At 53.0% G+C, this 26,445-nt stretch overlaps 1 protein-coding gene across 1 annotated transcript in view; it reads right to left on the bottom strand.

The window, feature by feature from the left end:
- SND1 (staphylococcal nuclease and tudor domain containing 1) overlaps positions 1–26,445 on the bottom strand; it is a 505,775-nt gene that overhangs the window by 285,642 nt on the left and 193,688 nt on the right. Inside the window, exon 12 of the mRNA XM_073329019.1 lies at positions 16,968–17,068. Within this exon, the coding sequence (XP_073185120.1) occupies positions 16,968–17,068 (101 nt within the window). The remainder of the gene's footprint in view (positions 1–16,967; positions 17,069–26,445) is intronic.

Genomic DNA, 26,445 nt, shown 5'->3' with positions numbered 1-26,445 from the left:
TATTTAACATTTTTACCACTGAACTGAATGAAAACTAAATCATTACTGATGAAGTTTGCAGATGAGACAAAGATTGGAGGAGAGGTAAATGATGAAAACGACAGGTCACCAACAGAGCGACCTGGATCACTTGGTAAGCTGGGTGCAAGCCAACAATATATACTGTGATATCGCTGAACGGAAAGTCAAAGAATCACAGGACAGAGAAATGAAGGGCTGGGGGGAACCTAGAGAAATCACCAAGTCCATCCCGCACATGCTGCAACAGGACCAAGTAAACCTACACCCTCCCAGACAGATGTTTGTCGAACCTGTTCTTAAAACCTCCAGTGATGGGGATTCCACAACCTCCCTCGGAAGCCTGTTCCAGAGCTTAACTACCCTGAGAGTTAGAAAGTTTTTCCTAATCTCTAACCTAAATCTGCCCTGCTGCAGATTAAGCCCATTCTCTGTACTAATCTAAGGACTTCCAGTGCTGTGTTCGAATTGACTAATAAACCCAACTGTTTTGACAACGCTGTCTGAGTGTCACTGTAAATACTGGGCAAGGTACTTCAATCCCTGAAGGACATGCATGTCTTCCTCCGGGGGGGGGGGGGGGGGGGGGGTCTCAGCAGGACTCACTTAGAACTCACAGGGTGAAGCAGGGAGGCTGAAGCCCCCAAGGTTCAGTCTCAGGAGGTGGTGAAGCCACATGACCTACCCCAAAGGAAGAATGAGACCCTGGGGGATCTGGTACATTGAAGGGGTTCCTGCAAGAGACTGCTCCAGTCTGGGGGCATAGCACCGATCCTGTTAATACACCTGTCACGGATCCACAAGAGTGTCCTATATAAGGCATGGGAAGTAATTATCTTGCTTTACTCAGCACGGGTGAGGCTTCAGCAGGAGTACTGCATCCAGGTCTGGGTGCCACACTTCAGGAAAGAGGGGGACAATTTGGAGAGAGTCCAGAGAAGAGCAAGAAAAATAAAAAGGTTTAGAAAACCTGACCTATGAGGAAAGGTTAAAAAAACAGGCATACTTAGTCCTGAGAAAAAAGACAACTCAGGGCGACCTGATAAATCTTCAAATATGTTATGGGCTGTTATAAAGACAATAGTGACCAACAGCTCTCCGGGTCCACTGAAACTAGGACAAGCAGCAAATATAGGTGACAGCACAGTCCATGCTGCTCAGCCCAGAGCAATTCACCAGCCAAGCTGTGGTGAGTCCCATTTTCAGGACCTGTGCATCTCTGACTTCCTGAGTCAGTTCCCAGGTGACAGACCCTGCCCCTTGCAGAAGTCAACTCTTTATTCCCGCCATCCCCCAGTCCTTTCTTCTACTGCTGGCCTTTCTGCTCAGCTTCCCTGTGGAGAGGCTGGGAAATCCTACTCCTCTGGGGTGCTAGAAGCCAGGTGTCCATGTCCTGCTCATTGGGTTTTGCATTGTACCCTCAGATTTTCAAGTGATATGGGATCTGCCTCAGCCAGTCCTTTTGAATGACCCATTCAGTCTGCTCAGACAGCTAGTTGACACAAACGTCTATGTCTCTTGGCCTGCCCTTAGAGCAAACTCCAGCCTGGTCTACAGTGCAGAGTTAGGTCAACGTAAGGCAACTTACATCGACTTAACTCCGTATGCGCCTACACTAAAATGTAGCTCCCACAAACGTAACTCATCCACTACACCAACTTAACTCCACCTTTGCGAGAGGCATAGCACTTAAGTCAATGCAGTTGCGTAGACACTGCGTTGCTTATATCCACTGTTGCTTCCTTTGAGAAACAGTCCCACAATGCCCCACGTTGGCAGTAAAATTGATGCAAGCACTCCTGGTGAGGACACGCTCTGCCAACACAAGGAGTGTAGTGTGAACGTGTAAAAGCAATTCAATTACTGCGGTGGCTGTACAGCAACTTAACTTAGGTTGACTTAATTTTGTACTGTAGACTTGCCCTCAATCCTTCCCCCCACACATAGGGTAGCAATGCACAGTATATGGGAAACTGAGGCACACAGAATTCATTAAAAAAATTACAAAAAATCCCCACTTTATCACAGCACTTCAGAATATTCGCCTTTTTCACAACTGCATCACGTTGGCTCATTCAGTTTGTGATCCACTCGAACCCCCAGCTCCTTTTCAGCAGAACTACCACCTAGCCAGTTGTTCCCCAGTTTAGAATTGTCCTTTTGATTTTCCCTTAAGTGCGTTATTTTGCACTTGTCTTTATTGAATTTCATCTTGCTCTCAGACCTATTCTCCAATTTGTCAAGATTGTTTTGAATTCTAATCCCATTGTCCAACGTACTTGTAGCCTCTCCCAGCTCGGTGTCATCTAGAAATTTTATAAGCACACTCGCCGCTCCACTATCCAAGGACTGACTTCTGCGGGACCCCACTAGATACATCCTTTCAGTTTCATCATTAATCTTTGGAATACGGTATTTCAACCAGTTGTGTACACACCTTGCAGTCATTTAATCTAGACTGCATTTCCATAGTTTTCTTATGAGAATGACATGGGGGACTATGTCAAAAGCTTTACTGAAATCAAGATATATCACACCTACTGCTCCCCCCCACCCCCCCGCATCCTACTAGGCCAGTAACCTCTCAAAAGGAGGAAATTAGGTTGGTTTGGTATGTTTTGTTCTTGACAAATCCATGCTGGCTATTCCTTGTAACCGTAGTATCCTCTAGGTGCTTACAAACTGATTGTTCAATACCTGGAAAGATACTGGAACAAATGATTGAAGTGAGGTTGACTGATCTATAATTTTTCTGCATCCTCTTTCTCTTTCTAAAGATTTGCCCTTCTTCAGTCCTCTGGGACCTTGCCCATCCTCCAGGAATTCTCAAAGATAATTACTAACAGTTCCAAGATTGCTTCAGCTAGTTCCTTAAGTACCCTAGGTTTAATTTAATCAGGCCTCCTGACTTGAATACAACTAACTTGTCAGTATATTTTTTTTAATATAATCTAGGAACAAAGAATGGGGGACCATACCCTGGGAAGCAGGGACCCTGAAAAAGATTTGGGGGTCGTGTGGGATAATCAGCTGAACACGAGGTCCCAGAGCAAGGCTGTGGCCAAAAGGGCTATTGCAGGCCTTGAACGCATACGCAGCGGAAACAGCAGAGAGGTTGTGTTATCTCTGTATTTGGCACTAGTGCAACAGCTGCTGGAATCCTGTGTCCAGTTCTGGTGTCCACAAGGCAAGAAGGATGTTGATAAACTGGAGAGGGGTCAAGAGAAGAGCCACGAGGATGATTAAAGGATTAGAAAATGTCTTACAGTGAGAGGTTCAAGGAGCTTAATCTATGTATCTTAACAAAGAGAAGGTTAAGGGTGACTTGATCACAGTCCTACTTGGGAAACAAATATTTAATAATGGGCTCTTCAGCCTAGCAGAGAAAGGGCTACACAGGATCCAATGGCTGGAAGGTGACACGAGACAAAGTCGGGCTGGAAATAAGGTACATTTTTAACAGTAATTAATCATTGGGTGATGGGGTGTACTTGCCCAGCACTGATCCTGCAGGGGTTAACTCCACCCTATGGTCTGAGGAGACCATGCCCCCTTGGCCCTGCCAGGCATGCTCCGGCTGGAGACAGGAGGGAGGACAGGTCAGGCACTCTAGCCCAGGAGCTGCTGAAGCCCCAGATTGTGGAAGGCAGAGGCGCAGAGCCCCAGGCAGACACCCAAGGAGGGTTGGAGCTGCAGGGAGCTGCACAGGCCAAGGAGCCTAGAAACCCGGGAGATGCCCGGAGCAGTGCATCAGGGACAGCGTAGAAAATAGCCCAGGAGGACTAGTCATTGTGCTGGGGGTGTCAGCGTGTTTTGGTTCGATCCCCGCTGACTCACTGACGAGCACAATTACCACTGTCAGGATGCAGCAGAATAGGGAGGGCCTGGGTCCCCCTACCCTGGCCGCCACCCACCCCTAGGTGGTAGCCCACTTCCCTGACCCTGGTCACTAGACCACACAGCCCTGCTGAGGAGGGCAGCTATATCGACTCTGGCCATTGGGCCACACAGCCCTGAGGGAGAGGGCAGCCATATTGACTTTGGCCCCTAGGCCATGCTACACTGGGACTAAGGGTGATAGCTCAGGGCTAGAACAACCCTTACCCCACCCCAAAAGGGGATGGGGTGTGCTTGCCCTGCGACACATTGGAACAATTTACCAAGGGTCATGGTGGATTCTCCATCACTGAAAATTTGTAAATCAAGAATGAATGCTTTTCCAAGAGTTCTGCTCTAGTTCAGACAGGAATGACTTTGGGGAAGTGCTGGCCTGTGCTATACAGATCAGACAGCAGGTCCCTCCCGGCCTTGGAACGTAGCGAACAAAATGCCACAGTGAGAACTCTACCTCCTCCTCTTTCCCCTGCAGCCTAGAGTCCAGGCTATGGGAATCCAGTGGTTCTCAGCCTCTGGGACAGGATGCCCCATTTCAGGCCCAACCAACAAGCTGATAGCAACGCCTTTAAGGCAGCAAGAATGGAAACTGAACAACAACTTCTGCCCGCACAGCTCCCTTTTTGACATAAAAGCATTTTGAACGGGCTGCTGGAGCTGCGGCAAAGAGGAGATGCACCACAGTTAAACCCAGATTAAAGAACGGGAATAGGAGAACACAGATGAAAAGCCAGTTGCTGTGGAAAAATCTTATTAGGCCATGAAATATAGTTTTTGCTGCTTAAAGAATGCCAGAGTGAAAAATAGCCGTTCTCAAGCTGCCTTTTTCTCCCCTCCTCTCTTTAATAACGTGAAACTCATTTTGCAATTCTCCCCAGAAAATCTGGTAGCGGGGTTTTCAAAGGACTTTCCATCTGCAGAAACTTTTTCTCCTAGCTGCTTAAGTTTCTCTCGACTTTGGATAGTGTTGTTCAGTCAGACTAAACCAGAATAATTTGCATCCTGGAACTACTGCCAGGGTGTGCTCTGCACTAGTGCAGGCCCATATGCCACACACAAAGACAGGGGAGAGCGATGGGTATAAGGAGTCAGGAAAAGAAGCCTCTGTAGACGGGGATAAGAGCAGTGTGTGTCCCCGCAGAGCAGCTGTGGGTGGTGAGATCCATGCACCAGAGTCACTGAAAGGAACTCCAGGGCAGAGCATCCTTCAGTGTCAAAACGTTACCAGTGCTATGGATTTTGGGTGGGTAGGAGTTAATAGGGGCCCCAACCAAACAGGAACCCCCTCCTTGGGGCATCATGCCAACAGGGGCAGGAGCTCTGCAAGCTCCTCGGGAGATGCTGCAAGGCCCCAAAGCAGTTGAGATCATTGGGAAACAATGAGCAAAGGTGCATGCTCAGGCCCTCTCCAGCCAAGAGCCCGCCGTGGCTGCCAAGTGAAGACCAGCCAGGGAGAGTTGCCCAGTGCTCTGGGAAGTTAAGCTCTGAAGCATTGTCATGCGAGAGATGAAGGCTCCAGATCAGTGTTTCTCAACCGTTTTGATACCAGGGAGCGGCCTGCTGCCTTCCTAAACTGTGTATGGAAGATCTACGGGATGAAAAAGAACTCAAGAGGGGGCCCTTGCCCCCAGAGCTTCCAACGTAGATACAGACAGGAGATGGATAGATAGCCAGTGGAGTCTACGAGGAAACAATGGAGTTCTCTCCCTGACCCCACCGTGCCTGTGGCAGCCAGGGAGATCTCACAGGCAGCCAGGGAGATCTCGGGAGCCAGGCAAAATCGGGGAGGTGCCTGGCCTTGCCAGCCCTGTAATTAGAGCCTGGGCCCATCAATGGGGATAAAGCAAACATTTCCCTGTAGTCTCATTTAGCAGTTGCCTGTTGCGCAGACAGGCCAGTCATTACAACAGGCCCCAGAGCTACAAGGAATCAACCTTTCGATCTGTAGCACTGACCCTGTAATCCAAGCCGGAGGACAGGCAGTTGCTGCTCTCAGCTGCAGACAGGGTACAGGCCCAGCACACAGGAGGCAGGCTGAGCCCAGCAGGAGCCTAACAATGGAAGAGGGGAGAGGAGGTATACAGGGGCACTTGCAAGCTGGGCAGCACCACTGTACAGCTAACAACTCTCTGGCCTTTCACAGTGATTACGGTGCGAGGCAAACTCCTCCCACACTTGGCAAACACGATTTGCAGCCAGAAAGCTGCCCTTTCTAAAAACCATCGAAGTCCTCCCCGGCCCTGGCTGTCAGAGCGCGCCAGGGAGAAGCGAGCACCGTTGCCACTCAGGGCAAGTCTACACTACAGCGCTACATCGGCGCAGCTGCACCACTGTAGCACGTCTGGGGAAGATGCGCTATGCCGAGGGGAGAGCGCTCTCCCATCAGCAAAATTACTCCAGCTCCGCAAGAAGCAGAGGCTAGGCCAGCAGGAGAGCATCTCCTGCCAACATAGTGTCAGCGTGGACAGCGCTTAGGTCACTGTACTTGCACCGCTCAGGGGGATGTCGTCTCTTTCACACCCCTGAGCGCGGTAAGTTGCATCAACTTAAGCAGTAGAGTTGATCAGCCCTCAAATGCCCACTTGCCAGCTTAGAGCGCTGCTGTCGGGGGTTACTTTCAGACACAACTTAACACTTTCAAAGAGAAATAAAGGCAGCAGCTCGGCCTGCACCAGCGGGTCCCAGACACGCTTCATGCGAACACAGCGCACTGGAAATGCAAACCCAGCTGGGCAGAGTAGAACGTGGAACGACAACAGCTCCAGTAAGGCCCAGTAACGCCACACTCACACAGGTGCTCCCCGGGTTCCTGAACCCCACCTACATTGTCATTGTGTTCATGGGGGTTTGAATGTTTAACCGATAGTACTATTAAAACCATTCGCCTCACACCCCACCTCACACACGCTCCATTCCAGTTAGCACACGAGCGGCCCCCCCACTTCATCCCACAGGGTAACTGCTGCCCTGCTAAGGCTGCAAGTCCCTCCTGCACCCCTGGGTGGGATCTGGAGGAGGCAGGGGCAGGGTCCATTCTCATTCCCTTGGATTTATTTAATTTTCCGCAGGGTGACTCTCTCCCGTTGCAGAGTTGTGTTGTGACAGCAGAGTTTGAACCTCTGACCTTACCTGTGTTGAACAAAAAACGAGAGCTGCTGCAGAGCCATGGTGCTTGGTGACCAAAGCCATGTGGGGTCTAGTCTCTGCAAACTCCCCGCTGCACATACCTGCAGAGAGCTCATGGGGTTGCAAAGAGCTCCCCTTCTGTGTGCAAGCAGTGCAGGGGCAAGTGTGCTGCACTGCCCATACAGGATAACAGCCTGCTACTGCCACCAACCAACAGAGTCACTCTAAGCACAGACACCAGAAGTCTGTATCCCAACTCCGAAGGTCCCAGGTTCAAAGCTGGTTAATGACCAATGTGTGGCTGGAGGTGAGGCAGGGGGCTCCTTACAGTTACCCAAAGGTCTCAGTGGATGGCCAACAGCTCTGAAAGAAATGTGGGAGTTTGGGTGATGGGAGGGGCTAGGAGAAAGGTCCCTGAATTCAGAGCACAGGGAAGAGAGCACCAGGCCATTTGCCTCACGGTTGGGAACTCTGCCAAGCCAGCCTCCCCCAGGGCACGGCATTTATACAACCCCAAGGGACAAGTGAGCTCCAGCTAATGAAGAGGTTGCTGTTCTATTCTCCTGTGCCACCCTGGGTTTGAAGCCAGGTGCCATCACTTAAAGGGATGCCCAGGGCTAGGAAGCCTGTAGTTCACCTTCCCTCCCCACACTTTACCCATGTGAGACAGAGGGTGGGCACTGCACCATTCTTCCACTCACATGACCGGGGGTGTTACAGGTCACAGCAGACTAGACAGAGCACAGAGGTCCCGGCACTGGCCCCTCGGAGGTGGACTGAACACAACATCCCCATCTCGAATTCCAGCACTGGAGGAGGATATGGCAGTGAGATGGGCGTGAGCCCCTAAAGACACGCAGCTGCCTGCAGGTGTTATTGTAGGGTCTCTGGTAGGAAAGAGGGCTGTTTCCAATAAGGTGTTGTCTTGTTTTGGAGGGCGGGGGTTTCCAGTATCAGAACAAGTTTGGGGGCAGTGCTGAAAGCAGGTAAAACTTGGGGTACTATTGGCCACAGCATCCTCCCCAAGCAGGTCCACAGGCTGAACAGGTGACTGCAGGATGGGCTGCGTTCACCGTGCATTCCCTGCGCGGACACAAGCACTGTCTATTGCCTCAGCAAGTCCCGTCAAATCCTCTTAGATCCTCCCCACTTACATCTCCCAGCGCCTGCTGATGGAATGCCATGTACAGCTTTGATGGTGTCACGGAGTCCCCGGGCGATGCTCTGGAACTGCTCCCGACGAAGCCAGAAAGGACTCTGGGGAAGTCTCCTTTCTGGGAGCAGCCTGTCTGCAGGACACACAGCTTCCACCTTCCTGGGTCTGACCTCGGAGCATTCAGCATCCTCTACCCCTCCGTGCGCTTCCCCCAGCGAGTCCGCTCAGGCGGGGTCCTAGGGAAGCCAGAGGGTCCTGCCCCCCAACTCCGCAGCCAGACGGGACTCTCAGCCAGCCAGTAAAACAGGAGGTTTATTAGATGACAGGAACATGGTCTAACACAGAGCTTGTAGGTGCAGAGAACAGGACCCCTCAGCTGGGTCCATTTTGGGGGGCAGTGAGCCAGAAAACCCCGTCTGCCCTTCACTCCTCGTCCCCAGCCAGCCCCAAACTGAAACTCTCTCCAGCCCCTCCTCCTCCGGGCTTTGTCCCTTTCCGTGTCAGGTCACCTGGTTCCTTTGTTCTCCAACCCTTCAGCTCTCACCTTGCAGGGGGGAAGGGCCCAGGCCATCAGCTGCCAGGAAACAGGGTGTTGGCCATTCTCTGTGTCCAGACCCCTGCACACACCTGCCCTCTAGGGCTCTGCAGTGATCCTACACCCTTATCCCACCACCTAGATACTTAAGAACCGCATAAGGGAAACTGAGGCACCCCCACACTATTCAGAGGAAACATTAAGAACAGTCCCACTTTGTCACAGATGGCCACCATTCAAAGAGGGTTGAAAAATTGGAGAGGGGTCAGCAAAGAACCACGAGAATGATCAAATTATTAGAAAACCTGCCTTACAGTGACCGACTCAAGGAGCTCAATCTATTTAGCTCAACAAAGAGAAGAGAAGGCTCAGTGGTGATTTGATCACAGTCTATAAGTACCTATGTGGGGCAAGTATTTGATCATGGGCTCTTCAGCCTAGCAGAGAAAGGTCTAACAATCCAAAGGCTGGCAATTGAAGCTAGACTAATTCATACCAGAAAGAAGAGATAAAATTTTAATAGCAAGAGTAATTAACCACTGGAACAATTCTCCAAGGGTCAATGTGGATTCTTCATCACAAACAATTTTTAAACCAAGTTTGGATGTTTTTCTAACAGCTCTGCTCTAGGAATTATTGTGGGACAAGTCTCTGGCCTGTGCTATATAGTGGTCAGACTAGGTGATCACAATGGTCCCCCTTCTGGCCTTGGAATTTACAAATTGCCAGTGATACAAACAGCCTCATTCCTAGAGCCAAGCTGGGTTTTCTTTTCTGCCCATACACCTCACCTACAATAAAGGCCTAAAGGCCAAACTCCACAACCCTCATGCCCTCAAATTCTACCTTCAGTTACTGCGAGGAACCCCACTGTCCTCAGCAGGCTGCCCGGCAGAACACAATTCAACGCAGCCATTAGCTGCACCAAGGATATGGGACCCAGCAGAGAATCCAGCCCAGGCTCTGGCATCTGCGCCGGCTCAGCAAACAGTTTATGAGAGTGAGGAGCAGTGAAGCTCTTCAGAGATGCTTGCTGGCTATGCTAAGTGAGCACACACAGGGATCAGGCCCCATCAGCACCACGGTGCCATTTTTACCACACAGATATGCACTTTCAAACCAACTCCTACCTTCAGCTCAACTCCCCTTACCATTCTCTCATTACACCATGCAGGGCCGAAAGATCAGCGCAACCAGCAGCTCTGCAATTTCACGTCAGGTTCACTCCCAAAACGGGGATCAAACTCAGAAGTTATCTGAAAGCAATTTGCAGCTGGAGACACTAAGTGCAGGTGACAGCAGGCAGAGAAGTAGGCTTCCTTCCGACCCAGGATGAGCCGCCACAGAACACGCAGCCCGGCTGGGGAGCCCCCCAAGCAACAGGTGTCTGCACCGCTTACTCAGCCCCAGACGTACTGACAATTGGGATGGAAGGGCTCTCATGGATCAAAGTTCCTGCATATCTATGGACAGGCCTCCCCCGAGAATGGCTGGCTGGCATGGCTGCTTTAGCTCTCCACTACCCTGGGCAGGGAGCTTTGTGCAGTCTGCTGGTGGGCCAGATCCCCAGCTGGCGGAAACCAGCGCAGCCCCCTGGATTCCAGTGAAGTGCCCTTGACTTAGAGCAGCTGAGGATGAGCCCTCACCCCCCTGTCCTCCCCCTGTACCCACCCTGAGATTCACTCCCACAAGCTCCAGCTGACTTTAGGGAACTGCAGGACTGGTGGGAAGAGATAAATATTTACTGACCCAGGAGTGGCTAATCCTTCAGCCTCCCCCCCACCGCCTGGCTGTCTCCGCAGCAGCAGATGGTGCTGCGTGGGGGCCGTATCTCCGAAGAGGAACCTCGTGTGATGATGCAGTTTGAGAGCAAGAGCATTTGAGGGCATGGGAGGCTCTGAGCGTTTGCAGGGGGAGTTCGGGTTCAGCAACTGTTGGGTTAGTTTCCATTCTCTTATTCGTTCCCACTCTGTGGCTGCCCCCCAAGCCCTGCCCATGTGTCATCAATGCCCCAGAGCACCCCTGAGGCAGCACTCCCACCCTCAGTGGGGGGATGCTCCCGTATGCCAGAGTAGCACTACCCTCCTGCTACCCCCTCCATCCTAGAGCTGCCTCCCCTCCCACCACGGTGCTGTACTGACCCTGGATGCCCATCGTACAGGTCCCCTCCCTCACAGGTGCCATAGGCACCTTGCTGCTCTCAGATAATCTGAGTAACCCAGGGAAACTGCATCTCCCGTTAAGGAGTCCCATCACGCTCTCCCCCCACCCAGATGCCTCTGAATCCTGAGCCGGGAAAAGGAGCAACCACCACTCCTAGATCGGTACGACACCAAGGTCTTTCCAGCATTCTGTATCCCCAGCGGCTGGGCGCAGCCAGACGTCCTCCCAGGAATGGCATCCCAGCACACACTCCGCTTTGTGCCCAGATTAACAGCCAAGGCTGCAGCACTGACTGGCTAGACTAAGCTAGAGCTGTTCATTCTGCCTGAGTCCTGACCTCCCGTCCCTCCTCCCCGACCCCAATATCCCTGTGGACAAACCATTCATATCCAAAGTACCCTGCTGCCTGCCTCTGCGCGCAGTTAAAAGGCCTTGCATTTAACACTCTGACGAAGACTCCAGCCTATTTGCATGGTCCCAGATGTCCTATTGCAAATGCACCAAAATCCTTCCCAGCTAAATGTTAGATTTCCACACAGACACCACAGTAATGAAGTCAGCTGGAACCAAGCAGAAACCATTAGACTAGCACCTCTTCTCCGGCACAGCGATCATCACGGGGGGTCAGCCCAGCCTTGGGCTGCAGGGAACCTCCTTTCAGTCCCAACGACGATGCACCCGCAGCACAAGGAGACAGAAGGGATGGTTTCATGCAGCGATTCCTGCCCCGGGGTCAGTAAGTTCTGAACGACACAGAGGAAACCCCTCAGCAGCACAGGGCTACAGTGCTCCTGGGGCGAGGAACACCCAGCGCAGGGTGAGCCGAGCTGCAATCAGAGTAGGCAGACATCGTGCTCTGTGGCATGCCGAATCCAGAGAACAGGCGCTGGGCTGGAATCATCTGACTCCTTCATTAGTGAGCAAGGAGAGGGCCGCATACGAATGAAATTCATAGGTATTGGACTGGGAGAACCCCTACCCCACCCCCACCCCCACCGCCCTGAGGAGGGCAAGGCAAGTAGTGACAGGAGCTAGGGTTTGAAACAAAATGAGGATCACTCTGGAAAGATGCAAGCAGGCTGGGGGGGAGGGGGATTCCCTGGGACATAGACACTCAGTGGGGGGAGGGGTCTGCTCAGCTGCAATGCCAGAGATATGGGAAGGGGGAGACGAGGCCAGACAGGAGTTTGCTCTGTGGTGCAGCAGCCAGAAAAGAGGTCAGTTCAATTCACGGCAGCAGACGCAGGCACATCACGCCACGGGGCAGGGCGGAGATGCCCCTTTCCTGTCGAGGAGCATGCGGAGTGCCAAGCCCAGGTCCATCCAGCCCAGTGTTCTGTCTCCCTCAGTGGCCAGCACCAGCCATTTCAGAAGGCAGCGCAAGATCTCACGGCAGTGAGCAGTGACAGCCTTCTCGGGGCCGGCTGTTCTGTGTCCTCACCCCAACGCTCCGCTCAAGCCCTGATCCAGAGGCAGGCAGTCCTTGGTGGTGGGGTATTTTTATCTTTGGTATAACTCCAGATGTTCCCGCTACTGCGTAAGTGCCCAATCCTGACCAGTGTCCCTCTGAGTCCTGGCACTGGTGCCCCGGGCCCGACCACTCCATTCAGTCCCAGGCACCACGCTGCCAGAAGTATACTGAAGAGCTGGAGGGAGTTCAGAGAAGAGGCACAGAACGCAACCCAGGAAGAGGGGAGAGATTAAAAGAGCTAAGCCTGCCCAGTGGGGCTAGAAACAGTTCAGGAGGGGCCAGCCCTGCAGCGGGGTGTGAACACCAAGGGAGGAGAGGAGCAGCTGGACAGCTGCCTAAGGCCATAGCTGGGAGCAATGTGATGGAATTACGGCAGGGAACAGCCCCAACTGCAAGCCAAAGCGATACAGGCCCCACCATTTGGATGATTTGAAGAGAGACCAGACAGCACGTGGGAGCTACTGTTGCCCTGCACCACGGGAGGCAGCTGGGCTTTTCCACCCGTCTAGCCTCCCCCATTCCAGCCAGGCCTCTGCCGTGGACATGTAAATGCTATTTACCAACTGAGTGCTGTTGCTGGCTAGCGCACACAGTCAGCCAGGTAACTCAAGACCCACTCTGAGCCTTTCCTTCCCTCGCTGAGCCCAGCACCGGAGAAGCCCCTTTGCATCCCCCCGTTCCAAACCGGCTGCACACATTTCATTCCCAGCACACAGCGCGAGAGATATCTCACTTTGACGGGCGCTCGAACGCACTTTATGCTAATGCCACCACGGTTGTATCAGAGCAAGTGGGACGACCCTTTACGTGTCGCAGGCCGGCCCAGCTCGAGAGCCATCTTGGAGCTACAGGAGTCAGGTGGGAGAGAAACAGCTGATGGACTGAGAGCCTCTGTCTGCAGCATGGCCACTGACCATGGGAACGCCAGCCCTTCGCTCTCCCAGTCACTGGCACCCTGAGTGAGTTTCAATGAAGTCACACAAATGAGGGTCATTCTTGTCAAGGGGCAAGGGGATTTGCCTCTACCTACCGTCCAGCGATGCTGCGGCTTATACTACGATCGCACCTCATCAGAGTAACGCCCCCAAGGGATGCAGAGAGAAAAAGCTAGAAACCTGCAGTGGGGAGTACACCAGAAGGGCGGCGGGACACCATGGTGCTGAGCGTGGCACAGAGTGGCAGGAAGAGCCCCAGGGACGGCACCACTACCTTCAGCAGCCCCACAGGGGTCAGGGTCTGAATGCCAGGCCATCACATGTCAGCAGCTCCGATGCAGGAGAAAGGAAACGCTACCATCAGTCCAAGCTGCTATGAAACGATCTGTCGTCTTCCCCTGGGCAGCAGGGCTCACAGGACACCAACCTCTCCAGCCATCCCCATCAGCCCAACGGGACACAGACACAGTCGGGACCAGGCCAATTCTCCCCACTACATCTGATGAATGGTAACTCCTACTCCCCCACTGTGACCCAGCCAAACCCCAGGGGCAGGAACAAGGGTAGCCACCCAGCACCCTCCTCCTGCCACCCAGCTCATCAGGCCGGGGACCACCCCAGCCCAACATCTGTGAAGCGCCTGGCACATCGCAGGCCCAACCACCACCGACGGACAGTAAGTGCCACACGAATGCTGCCCCCAAGGTCTCCCAAGAAACCAGACGCGGCCACCCCTGAGACGACACCTCCTCCTCCCAGCAGGCAGGCCCAGCCCCTACGAGTAGCCTCCCACCCCCGCTCTGCCTTAGGGAAACCCACCCCCAGGTGAAAAGGGAAATCAGTCTCTATGGCCCTTTCAACCCTTTGTCCCTCTGCCACTAAGGGGGCTCAAGGGAGGGCCTGGCATGAGGCACTTTGACACCTGTGGAATTTTGTCCACTAGGAACTAGACTGAACCCTTCGACTCAGACCAGACAGGCCCCAGAGCTGGCTCACGGCAACAGGCACCCCCTGGGACAGATTCCAGCCAGCAAGTTGGAGGCACGCGGCTCCATATCCCGACGTCAGCCCTCTAAGCCATCCTCTCCCCTGCCTGGTGCTGAGGTGCACAGGCTACATGCTGACAGCGCACCGTCCACACGCTGCTGCACCCAGGGCCAGCTGGAGCCCGGAGCAGGAATTACAAGCCTGGCTGAAGGCCACAAGTGCCCTCATTAGACTCAAGCTCAGGAACGAGCGGACTTCTGGCTTCCACTCAGCAGGGCCCCCCAGGCACACACAGCTCCAGAGCTTAGGCCTTGGCCCTGGTCTGCACAATAAAACGACTTTAGTGTAACTCCGTCGCTCGGGGGTGTGAACAACCACACCCCCAGCGACACCGACCTCAGTGCCGGTGCAGACACGCAGACAGTGCTGTGTCGGCAGGACAGCGTCTCCTGACAACTTAGCTACAGCCTTTCGCGGAGGGGGAGTAACTAAGCTGGCAGGAGCAGCTTTCCCCGTTGGCTTAGCGCGTCTCCATGACAGTGCTGCAGCGGCACAGCTGTGCAAGGCTGCGTTTGAAGCGTAGACCTGCCCTCAGACTGAAAACCAAAAGGGCACACCCCAAAGCACTTGGGGTGCTTTCCAAACTAACCGCTGGGAAGAAAAGCCTAGGGCAACCCCTTCGTACAGCACCCCCAGACACACTGCCTCAGAGCACAAACGAGCCCAGCACTCTAAGGACATGGCCACACAAACAGCCAGAAGGAAGTTCTTTCCGTCCTACAAGAGCCAGGTATTGGCCAGCCACCCTGCCATGGCTACCAGGGGCTGGGGGAAGGGAATGTGTCCCAGATACACCCATCCCAAGCACAGACCAGAGCGGAGTCGGCGCAGGAAGCTTTTGGCTGCAGGCACTGAGCACGTGTGTCAGTGCCTGGGGCCCTCCCGTGCCATCCAGAGGCTGCAGACACCTGCACTAGAAGGCTGCAAGCCACCCAGAGACACATGGCAGCCACATAGGGTCAGCTCTGCCATAGGGGGGCTAATGGGCTAGCTGCTCCTGTGGGGCGGGGATAAACCAAATCTCTCCAATAACCAGGCACGGCTGGGAATCCCAACAGTGCACGGACCCGCAGTGATCTGGTGCTTCCTGAGCACCCCCTGGTCAATAAATCCCAGAGCGAGGGGCTCAGAACTGCCCTTGGAGTCTCTCCTCCTCCCGGTGCCCCCAGCATCCCCGAAGCTGTGTTGGGCTTTGAGCACTATACCTGCCTATGGGTATGGCAAGAGCCAGAGGAGATAGCAGCCCCAGGGGTGTCTGCATCTGAGCAGCACCTCATCCCTCAGCCACACAGGCAACACATGGGTCCCTGCCCCAAGGTCCTTAGAGCAGCCCGGCAAAGGGACAAGGGTGAGCATGACAGACCCATGAGCCAGGATCTGGCTGCAGGCTCAGCCCACTCACAGCTGCCTGGCTCAGAAGCACTCGAGCAGCTGTTAAATAATGTGTAAATTACTTGATGGAAAGAAGAGCTGGAAAGAGCAGCATGAGACAGGGAGGTGGCCAGCCCATGCATCTGAGCACAGGGGACTCGGAGCTGCATGGCCCCCTTACATGGCTTGTAAAACACTAGCAGTTTGGGCGGATGGCCAGTGCACAGGATTGGGAGCCAGAAGCTCACAAGCTTTAACCCCAGCTGTGCCAGTGACCCCCTTAGGGATGGAGAGCAAGTCACATTTGCTTTCTCCTTGTGATTCCCTGTCTGATATGGGTACGAGAACACGGAACCACCACAAGGCAGGGCAGAGAGGGGAAGTAATACATGCAAAGGGCTTTGCAGACTGACCATGCTAAGCGTGGGCAGGAGATTCTTGCCAACAGTCACAGTCGGAAAAACGCAGAGCTGGGGCACATCCCCCGCTTGTATTAGCACTCACCACGAGGGTAACCGTGCCTACTCCTAAGAGGGCTATCGCCTGTACGAGGCAACAGGTGCAGAAAGGCTAAAAACCGCAAGGACTTAGGGCTTGTCTGCATTTCCTGCAGGGGTTAGAACTGGGCTGCTCAGGGGTGTGAACACACATTTGTCATGTAGACTTCGGCTTCCACACCAAAACATCTAAGCAGCAGCACTTAGTGCTGTCTGCAGCATAAAGCAAAAACCAGAAATGCTCAGGAGATGGGGCCGTTCTCTGGCCTGTGTCACACAGAGAAGCAGACGAGCTCAGCGGTTCTCAAACTGTGGGTCGCGAGTTTGTTTTAATGGGGTCGCCAGGGCCGGCCTTAGACTCACTGGAGCAGGGCAGAAAGCAGAAGCCTGAGCAACATAGCTTTGGGGGGGGCCCCGGCAATTGCCCTGCTTGCCACCCCCTAATGACAGCCATGGTTCTAGAGTAACGACAGGGCACTGGGGTTGGAGTCGCAGTGCAACAAAGTTTGAGACCCGCTGGACTAGGTAATCCCGACAGCCTCACCTGGCGTTGGGATCTACAACTGAGACCTGCTATAAAACCCGCATTGTGGTGCCCTGCGCATTAAACTGGGACACTGGGGCCAAGGTGGTATCAGCGAGAGTGCCAGGTATGATCATCCCACTCAACTGTGGCTGGAAATGCTGGTAAGTCTGTGCCCAATCTCAGAGCTGGCCAGCCCGGGGTTCCCAGCCTGCCTAGGGCGATACTCACATGCCTCCAATGGCAACGGTCGCACAGGTGCGCTCCGAGAAGGCAGGTGCAGCCTCTGTGGCGGTGCTGGCTGGTCTGATATAGTCCACAGTGACGTTCACCTGCAAGAGAAGGCAGCCAGATCTGAGACTTCATTAACCACCAGAGCACATGGTAACGACGGAACGAGCCCAGGGCGAAGGGGCCTCGGCACCCATACTGCCCAGGGGCTCTCTGAATGTGACCCTCCCCAGCCCCCTCTCCTTTCACAAGGGAGCCCACCTGCCCACACCCAGAACCAACTACAGGCTCCTAAATACCCCGTCGGATCAAAGCATGCACTTCCCAGCTAACGCCAGCCAGTGCAGTGAGTTACAAGTGTAGCATCTGACAGGCCAGCAGGAGACAATAGCAGAGAACATGTACACCAGGAGCCTTCCAGGTTTAACAAACTGCACAGAACTTCACTGCTGCAGCCCTTGGCTCGGGGAGGAAAGCGCAGCTCCAGCGTTTGGACTGCGAGAGCAGGACTGACCCCACTTCGCTGCTTCTCGCTCCCAAACGCACACAAGATGCAGCAGGGCGCCAGCATACGGCCATGCCTATAATTTTACGCAAACTAGCTAGAGCTCTTAGTCCTGCTGCTGCCAATGGCAGCGGTCATTAACACAGGTGGGCAGCTGGCAGAGATGGGGGCACATTGCTTATCAGTGGGGTGTTGAGAACCAGCTACAAATCATTGTTTGGGAAAACACCCCTTTGGATACCAATTAAATATATAAATCAGCATCCACCTTGGACAGTATCATACTGTCATTAGCATTCAGTTCCCAAACCACTTGAGACCCATGCATCTGGAGTTAGCCGGCTAGTGTCTGTCCACACTCGACAAGGGTGTTTGTAAAACACGGTTGCTACAACCCTGCTGCAGACAGGGCGAGTGGCAGCTTTAACAGGTTAGCTGGGCAGTTCGTAGTCTAAGCTCCCCACCAGGTCCACCTTGACCAGCCGAGCTCTGTGAACTACAGCTAGACCTGTCTACACTGGGCTTTGAATCATGTGGGCTGTTAACACACACACAATGGGTGAAACCCTGGCCCTGCAGCATCAGTGACAACATTGACTTTGACGGGGCCACACCTCCACCCTTAGTCTCCCACTACAGACAGGCCCAGACTGCCAACCTTGACTTCCCAGGGTCAAAGCTGCTGGCCATCGTCTCCCAGTGACTGCACGATACAAACCCCTCTGGGCTGAAGCAGCACTCACTCCTGTGCCAGCTCTCTGCACAGGGAGAACTTTTACCCTCCAGAGGCTCCTGTAGCCAGGGCAGGGGGAGCTGTTCCTGCCCCATGCGCCCTCCCTGCAATCTAAGTCACCCCTGCATAAAAATTCCCAGGGATGCTGCTGTGCATGGTAAAGGGCTCAGATAGTGCCATTCTATCCCTGTTCCCTTTCAAGAAGGCTACAGATGATGCACCAGTGCGGAGGAGCCACAACTGAGGAAATCAGCCAAACCCAACGTGGTTTACACAGGGCGAAAAGCCCGAGTGGAAGAGACAGGTGGGAGATCCTGAATGCAGACTTTACCAGCCTACATTTTCAAGGGATGCAGCTGATGCAGTGAGCGGCAGCTTATGCTCAAATAAATGGGTTCGTCTCTAAGGTGCCACACGTCCTCCCCTTCTTTCTACATTTTCAAGAGTGACTCTTGGCCTTGGCTGCCCAACTTTGATGCATTAAAGGAGCCTGCTCTTCCCAGGGGCCGTTCTCAGCACTATCTGAAAAGCAGGTCCCGCTCCACAGGAATTGCCAGATGGATCAGACCCAGAGGCCCATCCTGTCCTGCATCCTGTCACTGACAGAGAGAGAAAGGGGCAAGAAGCCCAGTGGGGGACAGATGGGGGATAATCTGCCCTCCCCATAAAGGTCTCATCCCAAACTGGAATAGAGATTGGTTTGAACCCTGGAACAGGGGCTCTCCCCCTTCCAAATTTAGCTTTTACTCCTCTAAGATGTTATCTGGATACTATCCAAACCTCCTTTGAACCTTGCTAACTTCTTGGATTTAGTTTCCTGTAGCAGGGAGTTCCACACGCCAAACAAACATTATATGACAAAGCATTTTCTTCTCCATTTTGAACGGACCTCCCTTCAGTTGTGCCGAATGCCCCCTTGGCACTGTCTGATGTGACGGGGGAACAGAAGCTCTATGGTGTGAAGTTAAATGGGCCCCTTTCGGTCAGCTTGACCATCAATTTTCGAACAAATGCAACAGAATTCCAACTCATCAGCTAGCTCTGCACAATGCAGTGGTACAGGTGTCCAATCCAGTACCGGCAAGTTTGAACAGCAATTCCCAACTGCAATAGAAAGGGCAGCACAAGAGGGGCTAGGGGAATTTCAACTGAAGGGCTGAAGTGTTTGAACAAAGCCTATTACCTAATTCATGCCAACATCTACATTTCTGTGTAAATCCAACTTAATCCAGCTGCTTTGTTTACTCCAAAATCTTACTTCCCAACATTTTAACTGCCACTTAATCCAGATAAAGCCGAGGTTATTCTAGTAATTGGGGGATGGAGGTGGGAGAGGGTGTCAGCATCAAGCCATCTGCCTTGCCAGACTTGCAGGGGCTTGGATTTCCCAGCTACTGTGGGACTGTCTCCTGCTAGCAGAGTTCAGACCCATCATTTTCCAGCAGCAAAGGCAGCAGCTGTGGTGTGGGAATGGCACAGGAGCATCTGCCCCACCGAGCCTGCACCAGCAGTATGCCCCAGGGGAGCCAGACATACCCAGTGCAGACAAGGCCCCGGAGCTGCCACGGGCCCGGCCTGTGTTTCATCACCTGCTGGGTTTGTGGCCTGGCAGATCGCGCTCTAAGGCGTGCTTTCCCAGGCCTGGTTTCTTGGGAGGGAAGGTGGAAGCAGCTGGTTTTAGGGAGGAAGAAAGGGTCAGTGGGAGGCAGGGAGGGTGACTCTCCCCTGCTTGGAGGTAATCAGGCAGCAAAAAGGAGGAGATAGGCGCTGACAGGGCCCAGCACTAGGTCTCCCTTGGTAGGTCACCAACCAAGGGAGCTTCAAGTGTCTCATATGCCCACAGGTCTAAGCCATCTCTCAGCCCTAGGGTTCCCTCACTGCAGCATCTGGGCACCTTGCACACAAAGAAGATCAGCAATAGCCGAGTCTCTAGTGGACTTCATGGAGCATACAGCTCTTCTCCCTCCTCAGGGAATAGAAAGCCTTGCTACTCACCCCGCCCATGCAACAGAGCTACCAAGTGAGTGCTCCCACCAAGGAGACCAGAGAGATTTTGGAGACAGGCTCCCACAGCTCAGCTGTGCTCTGCAGCCAGCCAGCAGGAGGAATCTTTTATACATCACTTTTTTTTTTCCCAGGTAGGGTTTTTTCCTCTGCTTTACCCCTTGTACTTTGAGCTAGCACCTTTGTTCCGCTTTCAGCTTCGACTGATCAAGTCAAAAGGAAGCAGGAGACAGACAGGCATCAAGTTCATCAATGTTACACGAATGTCTTTAAAGCCCTTTCAAGTGTCGGCTCTTTACAAGCCTTGCATTTTAAAGGAGCATAAAAATGCAAAAAGGTACAACTCGCGCAAAGACTCCTGCCATCGGCTCACTTGCTCGTACAACGCATCTAGCCATGTTTGGGAAGCAACAAGAGGAAGCTCTGTCAATTAAAAGAAAAGGAGTACTTGAGGCACCTTAGAGACTAACCAATTTATTTGAGCATGAGCTTTCGTGAGCTACAGCTCACTTCATCGGATGCATACTGTGGAAACTGCAGCAGACATTATATACACACAGAGATCGTGAAACAATACCTCCTCCCACCCCACTGTCCTGCTGGTAATAGCTTATCTAAAGTGATCATCAAGTTGGGCCATTTCTGCTGCAGTTTCCACAGTATGCAGCCGATGAAGTGAGCTGTAGCTCAAGAAAGCTCATGCTCAAATAAATTGGTTAGTCTCTAAGGTGCCACAAGTACTCCTTTTCTTTTTGCGAATACAGACTAACACGGCTGTTACTCTGAAATCTGTCAATTAAGGAGCAATTAAGGGGAGAGGTTAAAGTAATTCCTTCTGGTGAAACTACTGTCAAATATATGGGGGGAGGGGAGAGGAATGATTATTTGGAAAGGCAAGTTAGGAAATTCAAACTACCCCCAGGGTTTCTCACACATCCATACAGCTCAGCAGCAAGGAGCAGCTCATTTAGGAGACGCCTTGACCAGAAGCAGGCAATAGCTTGTGGCTAAAGAGGGGGAAAGGCAGCTAACCCAAAGGCCTGCTCACGCGAGCAGCAGCTTGGATGACTTCTCCCATTCACGCTCCAGCACACGGTCACGGCCATGCATCGGGTGCTGTGTATGTACCAGAGGTAAGGTCGTCAGCAGCACAAAGGGTCATTGCATTTCACACCTCAAGACGCGGGTTCAAATTCCAAAATGGGGGGCAAGGAGTACAGTGGCTTGAGTTGTGGACTGAGGTTCACTAGACATGCAAAGTATCACAACAAGTGGGCATGAATGGTGGCATCTGCCCTGGACAGCAGGTTCAGATGCCCTGGCAAAGCTGACATGCCACCCGCCTGTACTATGCCAGCGTGGTGAAATCCTTCACTTCTCTTAGCAAAATCCACTCCCTCTGGACAAAACACCCCACAAATTCCCTACACATTCAATCTGACAGGACTCAAAACAGTTAGCATCCAGGCTGGCAACGCTTCCTTTTAGGTCCACTTTCAGAGGCAGGGATGTGACAATCTAATTCCCACTTTACTTGCCTGCTACAAAATGCAGCCAAAGCATTGAGACCAAAGGTGGAAAGGACCCACAGTTGCCAACTTTCACGTGGTAAATAAGCACCCCGATTTTCACAATAAGCCAAAAATCAAGCTAATCCCATTTCAAAACAAGGCCAAAACAAGCCAATCCCTAAGAACCCCAACGCTCTGTGACTAGAGCCTCCCGGAGTGTAGTCTGGGACTGTGGTGGGCCCGCTGTGCACCCCTGCTTGCTGGGAGCCATTCAAAACAAAGAAGCAACAAGCTACAAGCCAAAAACTAGCCAACAAGCAACTCACAAGCCAATTAAGACAAAAACAAGCCCAACTGCTGCTTTTTTTTTTTTGCGGGTTTGGCATGTCTGAAAGGACCCTGCGGCCAACACCACGCAGCTGATATTAAGGAGGCTGACGTGATAGGCCAGCAAGTCTTGGTGATGGCTGAAATGTTCTCCCCCACTGACCCAACAGCACCCACAGCAACGAGAAATGACTCACCTTGCGCAGTGACGATGGTTCTTCGAGGTGCGCATCCCTCGGGTGCTCCCCTGTAGGTGTGTCTGCTTCCCTCCAGTGGAGCACCCTAGGGACACTCCTTGAAGCAGCAACAGCTACGCCACGGCCACAGCAACAGTGTGGGGGAGAACTGCAGCATGGCGCGATCAGTGCCGCGGAGAAACAAACATGGGCAAGAATCAGCGTGTGGTGTAGCACAGCGGCTCGCAGCCTTTCCAGGCTGCCCCCCTTTCAGGAGGAGGATTTGTCCTGCATGCCCCAAGCTACACCTCACTTAAAAACTACTTGCTGACCAAATCAGACATAAAAATACACAAGTGTCACAGTGCACTAGTACTAAAAAATCGCGGACTTCCTCCTCTTTGCCATAGAGCTATAAAACAAATCAACTTGAATATAAATACTGTACTTACATTTCAGTGTTTAGTACACAGAGCCGTATAAACAAGTCATTGTCAGTACGAAGTTTTAGTTTGTACTGACTTTGCTAGTGCCTTTTATGTAGCCTGTTGTAAAACTAGGCAAATCTCTAGCTGAGCTGACGCACCCCCAGAAGACCCCCAGGGGTACGCGTACCCCTGCTTGAGAACCACTGCTCTAGTAGACAGAGCCTGGGTTTAGCAGTCAGGAGAGCTGGGATAGCATTCTTGGCAGTCACTGATTTGCAGCATGGCCTTTGGCAAATCACTGACGGTCTGATTTTCAGTGGCCTGTCATCAATGGGAGCAGTGGGTGCTGAACACCACTCAGACACACTGACAGAAACGGAGATTACACTATTATATTTACCTGCTTCCCCGGGGCACTACGGGTTAGGGTTTGCAAAGCACCAAGCCCCGGAGAGGAAAGGGGCTAGGAAAGCGCCTATTATGCGATTGTTGAACACGCATCTCTTCAGAACTGCAGTGTTATTATAGTATCAAAGAACCCCAAAGGGGTTCCAAGAACAGCAGCGAGCAATGTTACAGCAGCAGGAGGCAGCTGCAAACCAGAAATTAAACCCTGAGTGTAATTAGCGTTTTGGTGCCGTTCCTGTTAGCTCCCCACAACCAGGCCATAGACCCGCCTTCATTCTCTCACCACCGGGGATTTTCACTTCTTGGCACCCAGGCAGGGGATGCCAGCTAACGGAAATGACAGAGGGAACACAAACCTGTATGTCAGCATCTGCCCTATTCTCATTCACATCCAGTCCTAGAGGGACCCCATTGGACAACTGGCATATAGCCAGGTTACCACTCAATCCCACCTGATCCTAACCCCACAACACCCCTGCTCTCCCAGCCCTGCCAGTGCCCCTCAATTCCAGCCTGCCGCTCCCCTGCTAGTCCAGCCCTATGTGCCCCCCAGTTTTGCAGATGTCCCTCAATCCTACCCAACAGCCCCCCAAGCCCTGAATTCCCCACGCAGTTCCACCAACACGCCAGCCCCATGCAGCCTGCTGGCTACCCAAGGCCTCTCTAAAGCAGAGTCTGCTAGTGGTATGGGACTGCAAGAGACGCCGTGGGGCATGGCAAGGCCTGTGGTTTGTAGCACCTGTTACTGAGAGAGTCTGCACCTAGGTCTCCAAAGGGGAGGGGTCATGCATTGACCCATGGCACAGAGGACACAGCACGGTGTTAGATCAGCTGTGGCTGTGAGCAGATCTTCCCTCCTTTCAAGCCCCTCTGGGGTGCACTTTGCTACTCTCTCTAGGAATAGAGGGGACTGAGTCATGCATACAACGTCCATTGAGCTAATGGCCTCATTTACCAAGGCTGGCTGTTTATCTCGTGCCCTGAGCGGCATTCCACTCCCCGCTTCCCCTTGGAAGGATCATTCTAACTTCAGCCACGTTCCCGTCTCATCAATGGATCACCAGCTTGAGAGAGGTGAAGAAGTGCTCGGGCAGGGAGGATTCCTGCCTTCACAGTTCTGATCAGGCTGCATTTAAAGAACCCACCCTATCATCAGTAGTATCCTATAACGAACAGTTACAGCAAGGACATGGCCTCTGCCTTGAAGCGCTTACAAGCCAAAACAAGCAATGTAAGAGGGGAACACGATCCACTGTGGACAGTTTTTAGACACACCCATCTGCAGTTCAAAGCAGAGGCCCGACTCCCTAGGTGCTTAGATAGCCTCCACCACTCACCATGGCCTCTGAGCACTCCATTTGTTGTCTTTGCAACACACCAGTAAATTCACTTCCTGCCATATTATCCCCATTTTACAGATGGGGAAAGTGGCAGAGATGGATGGATGCCTGCGGAGTCAGAGGCAGGTCCCATGAATCCCAGTGAGCCAAGTCCCCACAGCACCTGCTCTCCTAAATTAGCCATGCAACAGGGTGATGGTACAGTAGTGTCAGGAAGGGGCTGAGCGCGCCGCTAGGAGAAGGGCCTATCTAAATGCAGAGCCTGCGGCAGCCCGAGCACAGGAGGCTGTCAGCTTGCTCCATCTGACACCACGCACTCCCGTAAGTGGCCATTACCATCATCCAGCAGACCTGCACCTTGCTAAATATTTGATGGGGAGAAACACTTCATGGAAACAAAGGCCAGCATGCTGGTCCGTCCAAGCACCAGCACGTGGCCTGCTCTCCCGCAGCGGACTTGGGCCTATGCACAGGGCACTTAAAGCAGAAGGATCAAAGAGAATCCAGAGGGGGAAATACCGTGCACAGTGTCCTTCAAAGCAAGGGAAGGTCTTCGCACACAGGTGTTCCCAGCTCGCTTCCCAGGACCTGAATGTGCATTCACCACGTCATAGCCAGTTCAACAAGTGACCCATCAGCTTCACGCAATCAGCATGTGGCCTGGTCATGCATCCCCTCCCACACACACACACATGCTCCAAGACAAACACCTCTGGCCCAAGACTCCCTGCTAACAGAGCCGGTGGTCATACCAAGGCATCAATTTACCATCCCCCTCTTCCCCTGCCCCAGATCCAGCCCACCCACCCATCCCACCAACCAGCCCTGGACTTGCTCCGCTCTACAGCCAGTGTCAATAGCAGTCGTCTACCGGCAAGTTTCCAAGGTCAGCTGCAGTCAGTGTGAATTAAATCACTCGGGCAGTTTTCCTCCCTGGAGGAGCTCCAGCCCCGAGAAGAATGGCACTACACAGAGATCGGTTTGCCTTCGTACAGCCTGCACACTCAGCATCACCCTCCCTTGCCTGGCGCCCAAGCACTCTACTGGGATCATTACAAAAAAAACAGACCCTCCCCCCACACAAAGGGAATTTGTGGTCCTGATTAATGAGCTGCCTGCACGCTGCGGGAGAAGGCTGGGAAGGAAGGAAAGGTGAGCATGGACTGGAGGAGGGGAGACGTCCTCCAGCCTCTGCAGCGTGCTCCATCCCATCAGCTTTTTACAAGGACAGAGCGGGGGGAATAATGCACCAAGAAGTTTAAATAATTAATTTCTGGCAGGGGAATTTGAGCCACTGAATTAATGTAAAGGGTCTTGCTAACACACTGTTACCAAGGGAGGGGGCATGTGTCCTGTTCAATGGCTGGGCCCCCATAAGGACAAGCCAAGCTAATTAATATAAGTTTATGGAGGAGATGGTATGATGGGATAACATGATTTTGGCAATTAACTGATCTTTAACTATTCATGGTAAATAGGTGCAATGGCCTCTGATGGGATGCAGGACTGGGGGGGTGAGATTCTGTGGCCTGCATTGTGCAGGAGGTCAGACTAGATGATCATAATGGTCCCTTCTGACCTTAATATCTATGAGTCTATGAACATGTGGCCATATTTCACCAGGCTGGGGTCACAGAGCCTTTGGGAGCTGCTCCTGTTTCCAAGGCAGCTCGGGCCAAGTGCTGAATAGAGGGGAAGGAAGGAGGCAGCCCCCTCCCCACACAGACGGGTTGTGTGTTACCGGGCCTGCCAAAGCCACAGCATCCCCACTCTACACCAGCGACCTCTCCCCAAAACCCTTCTCCCATCCCAGGCTCCACCATGGCCATCCCCAGCTCAGCAATGCTGCTCTCAGAGCACAGCCCAACCACCAGCAGGGGGAGGAGTGACAATGTACCACCAGAACGCTGACCACGGGGCCGGGCTGGGGCTCACCCGTGGCAGGGGCAGACATGCCGGAGAGCCCGCTGGGCCCTGCAGCAGAGAAGAGAGCCCCAGCTCTCAGAGGGGCACCTGTCTCCTCTGACGAGCATTTTTAAAAGGGAA

Source organism: Lepidochelys kempii, chromosome 1 (assembly GCF_965140265.1).
Source record: "Lepidochelys kempii isolate rLepKem1 chromosome 1, rLepKem1.hap2, whole genome shotgun sequence".
In the NCBI taxonomy this organism is placed as follows: Eukaryota; Metazoa; Chordata; order Testudines; family Cheloniidae; genus Lepidochelys; species Lepidochelys kempii.
This window is presented reverse-complemented; position numbering and strand designations above follow the sequence as displayed.